General features: G+C 43.0%; 1 protein-coding gene across 1 annotated transcript in view; it reads right to left on the bottom strand.

Annotated features, from left to right (window-relative positions):
• Positions 1-13,481, bottom strand: part of LOC142775985 (histone-lysine N-methyltransferase EHMT1-like) — a 273,651-nt gene that overhangs the window by 246,274 nt on the left and 13,896 nt on the right. Inside the window, exons 4-5 of the mRNA XM_075878664.1 lie at positions 10,011-10,597; positions 3,258-3,319 (exon numbers count right to left, since the gene is read on the bottom strand). Of these exons, the coding sequence (XP_075734779.1) occupies positions 3,258-3,319; positions 10,011-10,584 (636 nt within the window). The 5' untranslated portion in view covers positions 10,585-10,597. The remainder of the gene's footprint in view (positions 1-3,257; positions 3,320-10,010; positions 10,598-13,481) is intronic.

Below are 13,481 nucleotides of genomic sequence, written 5' to 3'. Positions count from 1 at the left end.
CCTCACCTTTTTTCGAGCACTTCGGGTTTGGACGGAGGCACAGGGCCGCGCGGTGGTCGCCAGGTGCTGCGAGAACCAAAGTGCACCCAACTCGTGTGCAGAGCCGCTCTACCACCAAAATCATGGGGCGCGACAAGTGCCGAAGCGCAGCTTCCAGGTCGCGTGGTGTTCGATATATCCGAAGGCAGATAAAAATACAGTTAGATATAAAAGTGCGAATTTCCATACTTTTACAAAGAAATTTCAAGGGGATAACTTGAGAGTTTGACATACCTGAAAATTTGATATATGCAAATTCTACATATCCATGTTCGACTGTTACAAGTGCAAAAAACGCGACATGCACAAGGAAACATTCCGACAGTGTCGCCATGAAAAGACAGTCAAGATCGACACAAATTTTTTCTCATGCAGAAAAATTGACGCTTCACTGATGCAGATCTTGTCTCTTATCGATATGTTATAGGCCTCAGCAATTGCTCTTGTCAATTTGTTTGCGTGTTTAAAAATGGCAGAGGTTAGGTTAAAAAATAGGACGACACCCACATGACCTACAGTGATTCGGCAGATGAAGTCGCACATCCCCTTGAAGTGAGAGCTCATGCTCTCTCAGCCAAAGATCAACACACCGTTTCGTTTGCCCTACGTACTCCCCTCCACATGATAATGGAATGACATACACAACTTTAACAGAGTGGATGTGCTTGTTCCTATGATTAACTATTACGGTGTCCCCACATGTTGGCAATATAGCTGGCTGCATTGCAGGCTTTTTGTGTCTGAATCTATGGCAGCGAATTCTCTGTGTGAAATGCCACTGGTGTAGCATCAACAGCATCAGCGTCACATAAGCAGCGAACGTTCCTTTACTCTGCTTGTTCTTAGGGGCATAGTCAATCATCATGCAGATGCGACATATCCTGCGTTTCACAGAAAAGCGAACATCGACGCCGTACCTAGAATCTACTAAACCCGTGCGCTAATCCATGTACGTAAGGAAACACTGCACTTTGTTTGTTTCATCAGATTTTGTATTATTACATTTACTTTTCACGTATTTGACTTTACCACTGATATGTTCGCATACTGCATCAGGGTAACTACAGCATCAGGGTGACCCGCATCCATTAGGCGTTTTACCAGATCACAAAAAGCGAATTCGGCCACGTGCATGAACAATTTCTTCAGAGACGCATTTAGGATGGCCTTCGCAATGGTTCTCTTGAAGACCTTGCAATGACCGGATTTAAAATTTAGGATGGGTGCCCAAAATTTAGGATGGGTGTTTCAGGGACGCTGAAACACGTTAAAAAAAAAACAAGATTATGGTGTCATGATACGCAATTTCATGAGGCAAACTCAAAAGTGAAGTCGAAAATTTGCATAAACCAATGCAAATTACTTTATTCTGCCGAAAAAACGAGCAGCAGGCGCTGCAGCTGCCAACCAGAGTTTCACCACCGCTGCAATTGGTCGAAGCTCTACGACGTCACTGTCAGGAAGGTGAAGACAGCTGACTGCGACCACTGGCAGGTAATGCCGTGTATCTGTTGAGGCACTGCGCCGTTCTCCCTACCGAGCTGCAGGAATTAGGTGCCTTTTCCTTTACTTTCCACCACCACTTTCTGTTGAAATCAGGCAGTTGCTGTAAGTATGGCGAACTGTGAAAGTCGGACCGAGGTCGCTGTACATCCGTACATGTTTGAGCCGGTCACCAGTTTAAGGACGATGACAAGCGGCACAGGGAAGCGAGTCCCAGCCAGCCTTCACCCCCGTCGGAAACAGACTGGCACATATAAAATGCTCGCCAGAGCTGAATTTCATTGCCAGTGCTTAATTTCACTGTTACAAATGATACGCTTATCAGCAGATATCAAATTCGATAAGAAACAGCATGATAAGACAGATGCTTGGGCTAGTTGGTGAGAGTTGAAGTTAGCGCTCTTTCGGTCCTTGTCTCTTCTGTAGTTATGTCGTAACTACTCGTAGCCTTCCGCTGTGCAAGTATGTTGAAGAAACAGCAGCATCGGCACTCGCTTTTAGCCTATTGGCACGGTCTGCGCTAGGCGCGGGCAGAGTGCAGAAACATCAGCTGATCTTGGATTTCACAGCTCACTTCATCTCGTTTGTCTGAAGTATTTTCTTTTAAGCGGCCCATTTTGCAGCCATCTTCTGACCCCGAGGAAACTTGTGAAAACCGACCTCATCACAACCACACAGTAACTTGGCATCGTGAGTCCCCTCAACCTTGCAAAAACAAAACTAGTGAATCTCGGATGGCGATTGATTTGTGGGGTTTAACGTCCCAAAACCACCATATGATTATGAGAGACGCCTTAGTGGAGGACTCCTGATATTTTGACCACCTGGGGTTCTTTAACGTGCACCCAAATCTGAGCACATGGGCCATCAGCATTTTCGCCTTCATCGAAAATGCAGCTGCCACAGCTGGGATTTGATCCCGAAACCTGCCGGTCAGCAGCCAAGCAGCCTTTAGACCGCCGTGGCAGGGCTGACGGATGGCGAAAGTCTCTAATCAGAATAAGAGAACGGTGCAATGGCAAGAAATCCCCACAAACTGGCAAAACTGATGCTTCGCCAGGCAGGAGACAGCAGCAGAAACAAGGCACAGCGGCGAAGTAAACAAGATGAACTGACTAAGCGATGCAGGCAGCCCTGCGCATAGTTGCCCGCCGGGCAGCAGCTCGACCCTGAAGGTTACATTACATCCGCACACGTCTATCTCTCCAGTGCTCGCCACTGTGCGCGCGCGTGCTGGGGGGGGGGGGGGGGGGGAGGGGTTTCCTTGGTCGAAGTTTGCTCGCTCATAGCGCCGTTGTTAAATAAAACCTCGCAAAAAAAAACTCAGTAGACTTGTTGCAAGAGGTCCCGAATGCCAAATTCGCAATAAATTTGCAAATTCAAAACCTCTTCAATGTTCCTTTATTAGACATGGGGTCATATTTCCAGCACATATGATTTTCCCCAAAGGTTAGTCTTAGGTTTAGAAGCTGTAGTTCGTTATTTTTAGGAACTTCGTATGTAAAGGCGAAGCCCATACCATACTGCCTCAATAACATGAAAATTTATCAAGACCCTCGCAGTGAATGCCAGTACTGAAAAATATAACAATCATCAACATTGCGGAAAACGCCACTACACAGCACAGCAAGATGATCTTCAGACAAATAGAAGGCCATCTTGCTAATCTGCAGAGAGGATTAATCAAATTTATGCACATCTTTTCACATACTCACCACAACTTCTAGTGGAACACTGTTGAGGTCTGGCTGGCAGGCGGGATCACCACCATTAATACCTGCAAGAGATTAGGTTCGCTGATTGAGTATTGATTATCATACAGAAAGCTTAGGTCAAAACAGACTCCAAAAAGTTTCCTATATCCACCTGTCCATTAACCCTTTGATGGATAATGGCTCGAATGAATGTGACCCGCTTTTTCTTCAGTAGAAGCTTTCTCTGCCGTTTCATGTTGACATCAGCTCAATGCTTTCCCGCTACAGTGCTTCAGAAACATTTAGGAAACCAAAAAAATATATTTGGCTCATTTAGGATACATAGTATTGGTGGTGTGTTCAGTTTAAATTCATTTTGTAGTGTTGAACTTATTTTTAAAAGTTGTGTCACATCGTGTGCAACATAGCTAAAGTTCTAGATTTATGGTATTTTTTCTCTTTTTCTGAATCTTGAGAGAAGTAATTTCAGACAGATATGCGAGGTTCAACATCCCAAAACCACCATATGACTATGAGATGCCGTAGTGCAAGGCTCCAGAAATTTTGACTACTTGGGGTTCTTACGTGCACCCAAACCTGAGCACACAGGCCTACAACATTTACGCCTCCATCGAAAATGCAGCAGCCGCAGCCAGGATTTGATCCCGCGACCTGCGGGTCAGCAGCAGAGTACCTTAGCCACTTGACCACCACGGAGGGGCGAGAGAAGTAATTTTGCCATGCAACTATGGATTTTCTCTCAAAATTAGAGCAATATATCAGCTAAAAATCGTGTAGGAAATACACTTGACAAATGATGAAGCAATTCCTCAGTCAACCTAACTACATAACATGCATTCACAGCTGTTTTCATCAAGCTAGAAGGGCATCATTGTATAACAAAGCAGCACTTTGTTAGAGAAGGTCTTTAAGTTTTTTATATCCTTTTTTACCACTAAGAGAGCAGTGGCAATTACACCAAAGCTGCGGCTAAAATGCTATTTCTGAAATTGAGGGCCAAAGTAAAAGAATGACAATATTGATGCTTTAGACAGCCAGGAAGAGAAGGAGAAGAAAATGCACAAGATCTATGAGAAAAGCTAATATCTCGGGCCTGAACATAGTTCACAAATCTGATGCAGCAGTTGTAAACAAACATACAGGACTCAAAGCATTCAGTGAAGTCACGTCGATGTGGTTTGGAGTGATTCATGACCGTAATTTTATATGTGGGCAGAAATTCAGGTGTAACAGGTGTTTGTCCTTACCTACACAAACCAAAGAGACAGAAAGAAGCTAAAACAGTTAATGTGTGCGAAGACTTCAGACAGAGCCACTGGGCTGAACAGATTAGGTAAAAGCAGATAGTGTACCACATATGGAAATAAGGTACCCCACAAATTTTTCTTTGCACAGTTTTTGAAGTCTCCCTCTGTACTGCTTGTATAGGGGCCTTTCATTCTAGAAATTTGGCAAACTGATTACAGCTCGGTGCCCTCGTCACACAACAGGACAGGTGTTGTCCTACTTTTTCAAAGCCACTTCATGGGTGAATCAGACAGATACATGCCAATTTTTCTCACGAACTAATGGTCATATTTTGGTAAAACTTGCTTCAAAGTATTTCTAAACACGCTATTTAAGAATCTCTCAGGCATAATTTTGGTTATCATGTGAAGAATATTGACGATCCCACAAAGGGTTAAAGCCATCCATGGCAAAAAGCTAATTACATAACTGCCAAACTTGAGACCTCAAAACTTGGAAGATTCGCTAATTGGGAAGCAAGACGCGACAGAAGGAAACGGTTGTACATAATAATGTATAATTTCTTAGAGCTGCAGCGACATCATTAATGAACAACTGCTAGTAAATGTTGTAGACGTCGGCAATCATACAGGTGCTCACAATTATACAGTGTCTGTACAAATGCGCAATCTTCTGTGTCCCATAACAGTTAGTTGCCCCTTACCAATCTTTGTGAGCTTACATGCATGAGACTAGTGAACCGTGGAAAATGTGACAAGTGTTCTCCCCAGGATCAAAAAATTTTAGAACCAATGTCCTTATTGGTTACTTATTTTCTGTTCACAGCGGCGCTAGCGTACTTATTCATGAGATTTATGGGAGTGCCTGTAAAATCGGGAGAATCACTTCAAATTTGGGAGTCTCCCAACAAAATCGAAAAACTTGGAAAGTATTTAATTAACCTTTTGCACTCCACTGCCAGTCATCACACACTGCTTAAATGTTGCTGAAAAACTTAGGCATAATATCAACTGCAAAAGGAAAAGTCTCTGAAACTTTTCTTGCACAGTAGTTTTTCTTTCACAGTGGTCAAAAGTGGTGTATATACTTCTGTAATCGCTCGTCAGTTTTTTTTTTTTTTTTTTTTTTTTTTACTTGAGAGGGGCTGAATTATAGCTGCAGACATTACGCAGATATAAAGACCAATTTTTTTTTAGTGTTTTCAGCTATACTCACATTTATTGAACAGCAGTACATGCTTGTATAGCAAGCAAAAAAACAAGCTTACTCACTTTTGCAATGGTGCATGTTATTCATTGCCCTCATCTTTCTCCTCTTTATTTACTATGTTTTTACTAAATATATTTTACTTTGAAAGGGGGGTGCGAGAGAAGTTCCAATATTTACGGTGCAGCTGTTACATGGGTGCGGCCATTACACAAGTAGATTGATTGATTGATTAGTGGGGTTTAACGTCCGAAAACCACCATATGATTATGAGAGACGCTGTAGTGGAGGGCTCCGGAAATTTCGACCACCTGGAGTTTTTTAACATGCAGCCAAATCTGAGTACACAGGCCTACAACATTTGCGCCTCCATCGGAAATGCAGCCGCCACAGCCGGGATTTGATCCCGCGACCTGCGGGTTAGCAGCTGAGTACCTTAGCCACTACACCACCGTAATGGGGTCATTACACAAGTATATACAATATTTTCAGGCCACAACGTTCAGTAAAGGCTTCAAAAACAAGCCTCATACAACATTTGTAAGAATTTCTACAACAAATAATGTATACCACTTCCACAGACAGCATCTAGCAAAATAATAAAATGGTAATGACATACAGAAATTGCATATAAAATGGGTGCTCGACCGTGTTCGTACAACATAGCAGAACAAAAACAGCGCAAAAACAATGGAGTGTAGAAAAAGGAAGACACAAACAGCTGCATCACTCTCATAAAATTATATCCCTATATATTTCCTAATTAGTAGTAGTGCACTATCGAGAACTTACATGGCAGTCCATAGTCCTGCCTGAGCATGCCTGAATTTGCCTTCTGATACAATTCTGAAATCAAGCTTGATATGAAAGATATCACACCTGTGTAAAATGGCATGGTTACTTAATGTTACTGAAAAAATGCAATGATAAGGCCCAAAGAAGACAATGCAAAATTCAAACCACTCTTTAAGTGAACACGGAAATGCGTGGGATTGTTAGCACACATTCAATGCTAGAAATATTTCATGCAGGACATTCTTTTTAAGATGATTTGACTGAAGATTCGACTGCCAAGAGCACACAAAACTCGCAAAGTTAAGTCATCACTTTCATTTTAGCAGCCCAAAATTATTCAGAAGCCTCCAACTACACCATGCTGTATAACCATAGCGTTGTTCTGGCAATGGAAACCACACAATCAAAATGTCTTTTTTTTTTTAATCAGAAATATGCATTTTTTCTTTCTTGTGAAGCTTTTTTTTTTTGCAAAGTATGTATATATGTATGTATGTACACACACACACAGTCAAATCTCATTAATTCGAACACGCTTGATTCGAACTTCCGGTTAATTCGAACTCACAATGAGGTCCCGTCAAAGCTATGCGTACTCCAATGGGGGAAAACGGCCGGTAATTTGAACGCGCAAGCACTTGCGATGGTTAATTCGAACATACCGCACTCCGAAAATGCTCTCAGCACCCCGCCCGATCCCGAGGCGGCACCTCCTACACCTCAACGTTGCGCGTGAAGGAAAATAAAAGAAAAGGCTGCAGTGGAATGTTTGCACCCTCTCAAATGCCGATCTGCGACGCGCCGGTGCCACGCTTTCCCCTTTACCGTTCCCTGCCACACAACCCTTCTCTTTTCAACAACAGTGCGAGGAGAGCAAAAAAAAAAAAAGCTGCCGTGGAGTGTTGGTTTTTTCCTTCTTCCATGGTTTTCTCTCAAATGCCGACCTGCTTCTCTCCGCGTGGAGATGCTCCTCCTTTCTCGTCACGTGGTGGCCACGCTGTGGCTGCGTAGCGGACGCAGTCGTCTTTTATGAGTGTCGGCGCTGGACACCGAGCGTAACTTCTCTTGCCAGGAGAATGTTGAAGCCGAAATAGGAATGCTTTTCAAGCTGCGTGGAAAATTGACTCGCTACAAGGCAAACGTGTGCAGGCACGCATCACCGATTACTTCAATCAATGACGGATGTCCTGTGATTTGTAAATAAATGTAAGTCTTATGAAACTTTCCCCTCATGTGTTAGCTCAATGCACATGCGCCGCTGCATGGAGAGCCCGGCCCTTCGTTTATGTATTTTCATTAAGTCAAACTTCTTTTAATTTGAACAAATTTTGGGCCCCTCCGAGTTCTAATCATCAAGATTCGACTGTGTGTGTGTGTCTGTGCAAGTGTGTGCGTGCATTTGTGCGAGTGTGTGCGTGTGCTAGGTGTGTGTGTGTATATAAACAAACACACACGCTCAGCCTCTTCGAAATGCAGAAAATGCTTTAAAAAAACCCCAAAGAGTGCCCTAAAACAAATTACATGCCGCCAGAGAAGTTTATGAGCGTGTAGACATGGGCATGAACATAGGCGTATCAGCAGGGGGGGGGGGGGGGCACTGAAAAAAGTTGGGGGGCTGAGCCCCTCACTTTTGATAGTGGTCACTCTTGCTGCGCGCTGGGAACCCGACAAGTAAGGTGAAGTTTTCCGTCACAACAGCAATCAATTATGTTTTTACGGGATATTGAAAATGTTACGAGGCAATGTTACAACATAGTGAAATTTTGCCAACATTTGCTCTTTGATGATATTTCTTGTGGGCTCTTTGCGGTGCGGGTCGCCTATGTGACACCTTTGCGTCTTGTGCTGTAGTATTGCAGAGCAGGTAAGCACTGAACAGGGGCCCTATAATATTACATTAATTGTTCATGCCTTTATTCTGTTGTGACTTGTTGATGACATTACGCTAGTTATAGCACGAGAACAGAACGACGACAAAGAGACAAGAAGAACACAAGTCTCTTTGTCGTTCTATTCTCGCGCTATACTATCGTAATGGCATACCAACTAGCCCAAGCTGCCACATTTCTTGTTCACGAAGTTACGGATGGGAACGAGCAAACTTATTAAAGACCGGTCAAGCATTGGCTGTTTTCAGAAAATAATTTTCTTTAAAAAGAATATATCGTCACCGCTGCTCTGTCAAAACTTTTGCAAGGCAATGAGTGTGACGAATCATTATGGGCGCGGAAATCGGCCTATGGGCGCCATTTCACAGTTAAAATGTGATTGAACTTCGTGGTACCTAAGAATGAGAGTCGTGTCCCCTCTGTGTATGCAAATTCATATCGAAGTGCGAGTGCACCGATATATATATATATATATATATATATATATATATATATATATATATATATATATATATATATATATATATATTGGCGGACGAGTGAGGTAGGATTGCAGTTTGCCCCCGCACTCGCGAAAGAGTTTGTACGCCACTGGGCATGAAGTCTCGATTCAAAAACAGGTGCACTATTTTACATCAGGTATCTGTTTGGTGTCATACGAGAAAGAAGATTTCGCTAAATCTATAAATAATATATAAAATGTGTGTGAACAGTTAGTAGTTCCGAGCTCGCAGTTTTCACAAAGTCCACAAAGCGGTGTACAGGTATGACTCGGCGTTTGCTAAAAAAAAAGCACTCTGGCATGATTTTTTTTTATTTCTTTAACTTTCCTCAGTGGCATTGCAGCGTTACACAGAGGTGCGGTTTCAGCAAATTAAAAGTAGCAGCCTCGAGTCATGCATCACCAGGGTTGCTAGCGATGGAGACAGCTATTATCCTCTGTAGAAGTTTGTCTGGCAGAAAAGCAATGAGATTTTGACATTATAGTCTACACGAATTGGAACTTGAACAGGCGGCGTTGACAATGAGAATTTTAGTTCTAAAATCGTAAGTATAGATTTTATAAGGGAGGCATACAGGCACGGCCCACTTCCTTTTGTTGCAAAGGTAAGGTAAGCCTAGAGAAGCTTTCATTGGAATGACAGAGGCGGTCCGGGAGTAATCAGAAGCGATCAAACAAGCTGGACAATCACAGATGGGTTCTAGTGGATGATTATATTTTCGCAGTGGACGTGCTCAGCTACTGACCCAAAAGGCTCGGATCTGAACCTGGCTGCGGTGGTCGCATTTCGATATAAGGAATGCCATATCCGGATTGTTTTACCTAATTAGAAAACCTATATAAGTGCTGTTGTGGTGACATAATGGTTACAGTGCTCAGCTGCTTAGCTGAAAGACGTGGGTTTAATGTGCGCTGTCTAATGACAGCGCACATTAAAGAACTGCAGCTTGCACAACTGTCCGGCGTCTTCCACTATGATGCATAAAACCCCAGAAATTATTTTTACTCTAGAAGTACATCTAAACAGCATGCAATTTTATCCGATGACAGGACTATACCACCAATATGGTAGTATCTATGGTGGGTAACACTACAACTTCATAGATGCCCCACCTTTGCTTGTAGATGGAGCAACTTTTTTGGCAGGTCCATCGGGCGGACTGCTGGATGAGCAGAGGCTAACTTCATCAACGTCAACATGGTCATCCATTAGGCGCCGCTTTACTCGTAGTCGACTCTTCACACTTGAGGCAATGCTTGAATCCTGGCCCCAACCAGAAGAGTCTTCTACAGCCTGGGCTCCATTTTGTGAATTTCCTTCGTTTGTGCTCTCTTCTGCTGGAGCTTCCATTGACGGTGGCGGACAGCTATTCTCCTTGCCTGCTTCAGGTGCAGTTGCCTCACCATCCAAAGAAGTGCCACTTCCATCTGAGCCAGCTTTTCGGTTACGCCGCTTGCGCCGGTTGGAACTCAGGTAAAGACCATAAGTTCCTCCACGATAGAACCTTCTCCTCTGAGTCTTGTGGGTCTCAGAAGTGGCAGGAAAAGATTTCCTTGCCTTGTTCACCTGTACCAAGGACTCCGGCTGTGCTCCAGGAGCACTCATCTTGGCCTGCGCTGGAGGCTCTTCCTCAGCTCCTCCACCACCACTGCTGCTACCCCCTTTTCGGGCCCGGCCGCCACCCATGCTAAAAAGGGACCTGCACAGTATTAGCACAACATGCTCAGGCCATTTTTAACTTCTGCCATTACCCTCACCCCACCCCCATTACCACAAAAATCTTTTTGCACTTCAAAGTTTATCATGCCTTTGTGTAGAAATGGTAGCAAGTTTTGTTCTCTTCCCCTGAAGCGGTCGAGAGATGGTAAGTTATTAGATAGCTCTCAATACAAAAAAGTGATGAAAGCTAAGCGATATACTCAGAAATGAAAAATATATTAAGGTCTTTTATTGAGAGGAGGATCCCCTCCTTTCTGGATTGTTGCACACTAGCACAAAAGCAGATATCACAGCTTCGGCAGTGTATCTTTGGGGGTCACACATGTTAACAACAGCCCAGAGAGGACTATGGCAGCGCTCGGGGAGCCTTCAGTCAGAAGGTCTATAGGGTGACAACAATTGAAATGCACACCTCACAACACCACAAATCCTTAATTGCAAAAGGCAGCTTAACAATATAAAGAACAACTCATTAGACTATCAATAACAACATAAAGTATGTGCAAGAGCATCAAGTGGCATGGATTCTCAAAACGAGATGCAGAAGGAATTTTAATGCAGCTACATTCAAGCATGGGTATGGCATAAATGACGAATCATTTATAATTCTATAATATCATGACAAAGCATAACAAATCAAGTACAAGCCATCAAATTAAGAGGCACGTAAGAATTGCATCACCCTAAGGCTCAATTAGGACCCACATATCGAACTACAGGTGGCCGTAGATGTTGCCGAAGCTCAAGGCCGGCTGGCACCAGAGGAATATGAAAACTGGCCCTCCCACAAGCCTCCATCTCAGACAAACATAAGGTTTTCTATTACTACTACCGAGACTTGCGATACTACGAAAATAATTTTAAATACATATTTTTTCCATATTCTCATACTTAATAAAGATTGCTTCACAAGTTTACCTTACTACCTTCCCAAGTCCAAATGTTTTGGCTATATCAGGGCAGCACTTAGCCAAACTCTAAACCCACAACTACATATAACGATGTCAACCAAATTATATTTAATATATAGCAAACACATAGCATACAATACAAACTCAGCGAAAGCTTTCTCACCTATGTGTGCTTAAAAGATGCCATACATGAAAGCAAAATTTGTTGATGGGCTAGTGCACTATAAAACGAACGCTCCTTCATTTACGTTTCTTTTCCTTAGTGGTGCGCAGCCTTTCCAGTTTTATAAACTAGATATGCATACCTATTTTCATGGTTTTCCAACCATGCCTTAGGATACAGTGATCATCATCATCATCAGCCTGACTACATCCACTGCAGGACAAAGGCCTCTCCCATGTTCCGCCAGTTAACCCGGTCCTGTGCTTGCTGCTGCCAATTTATACCCGCAAACTTCTTAATCTCATCTGCCCACCTAACCTTCTGTCTCCCCCTAACCCGCTTGCCTTCTCTGGGAATCCAGTTAGTTACCCTTAACGACCAGCGGTTATCCTGTCTACGCGCTACATGCCCGGCCCATGTCCATTTCTTCTTCTTGATTTCAGCTATGATATCCTTAACCCCCGCTTGTTCCCTAATCCACTCTGCTCTCTTCTTGTCTCTTAAGGTGGCGGTCCCACTCCAGTGGCAAGAGCTCGACATTTTAGTCGTTGTTTACTGGCTCACTGTGCTTGCTCTGCTCAATGGAAGAATATGAGTTCTATTGCATTAGAAAGTTTACATTCTCCGCTTTCTAATGACAACTAGTATTTTTGCCTAGTCTGGAGTGTTATTTCATGGCAATTAAAACAGTGTGAGCAAAAAACAGCGTTTTTGCTGTACAAGCCTCCGTTGTACTGCCAGTGCAGCAAAACTGTCCAACATAACAAAATGAAATTTGCTGAGCCTTTTAACGAAGCGTTATGCAAGGTTTCTATGAAGAGATATTGCCAGTAAAGCAATTAGAAATTGATGCACGCTCTAATATAAATTGGCAAAAGAATGAAAGTTTATGAGTAAATAACTTTTTTTATATTTTGTGCAGAACAACAATATTGAATGGGTTTCCAGGCTACAATGTACATTATGTGTACGCGAAGTTGTTTTGTGTTCTGATGAACAGTTCTTGAATTATTACTCCTTCAATACGCCATTTTATGGCGCTACTTGGTCAGGCATTACCGACGAAGGGACAAAACTATTCAAGCTGAAACTCTGAAATCATCAATAATAAATCAGCAAGCCTTTCCCTAGGTTTCTATGAAGAGAAAATTGTCGTAAGTTAATTAGAAAATTTGTAGGACAGCAATGAATTTAGCTCATTTTTCTGCTTGCCAGGTTCGTGCAAATTTCCTTTTTTGTCTTTTGTAGGCTAATTCACAACAAGTATTGCACATTAGCAGGACCATGTAGTGTCTTGTAATCACCAGTACTCACTAACTTTACGAAGCGGTGCTTGAAACAAAATATTTTTCAAAAATAATAAAGCTCGCAAACACTTTTTGACGGTCGCGCCATCTGTCAAAAAAAAACATCAAGTTGTTTAACGTCAGTTGCGACGTTCGTCAAAAGTGGCGCTTCTAAACATAACTAAGCCGCCAAAACACGGATGGACTTCTTCAGACTTCAGTGGCTAAATCCTGCTGAAAAAGAAAGAAAGAGAAGGAGAGAGAGAAAGGAAGAAGGGAATAAAGCGTGCTGCACTGTACATCAGGAATGCATAGCCAGCAGGTTAGGCTATTGTGCCAAAGATTCCAGGAATTGCTTGGTTGCTCGCCTTTGTACTCAGGTGACTGTAGAAGCGTTTTTGAAGGACACAAAGAACTGGACCTTGCCTCCCCATATTTTTGAAGCCCGTAGGACATTATCTGAAGCGCGCTTTCCCATCGCAGGGAGGTGACGAGTGTCTGGCA

This window comes from Rhipicephalus microplus, chromosome X, assembly GCF_043290135.1.
Source record: "Rhipicephalus microplus isolate Deutch F79 chromosome X, USDA_Rmic, whole genome shotgun sequence".
Classification (NCBI taxonomy): Eukaryota; Metazoa; Arthropoda; class Arachnida; order Ixodida; family Ixodidae; genus Rhipicephalus; species Rhipicephalus microplus.
Note: the sequence above shows the minus strand (reverse complement) of the source record. Positions and strands in the feature narration are given on the sequence as shown.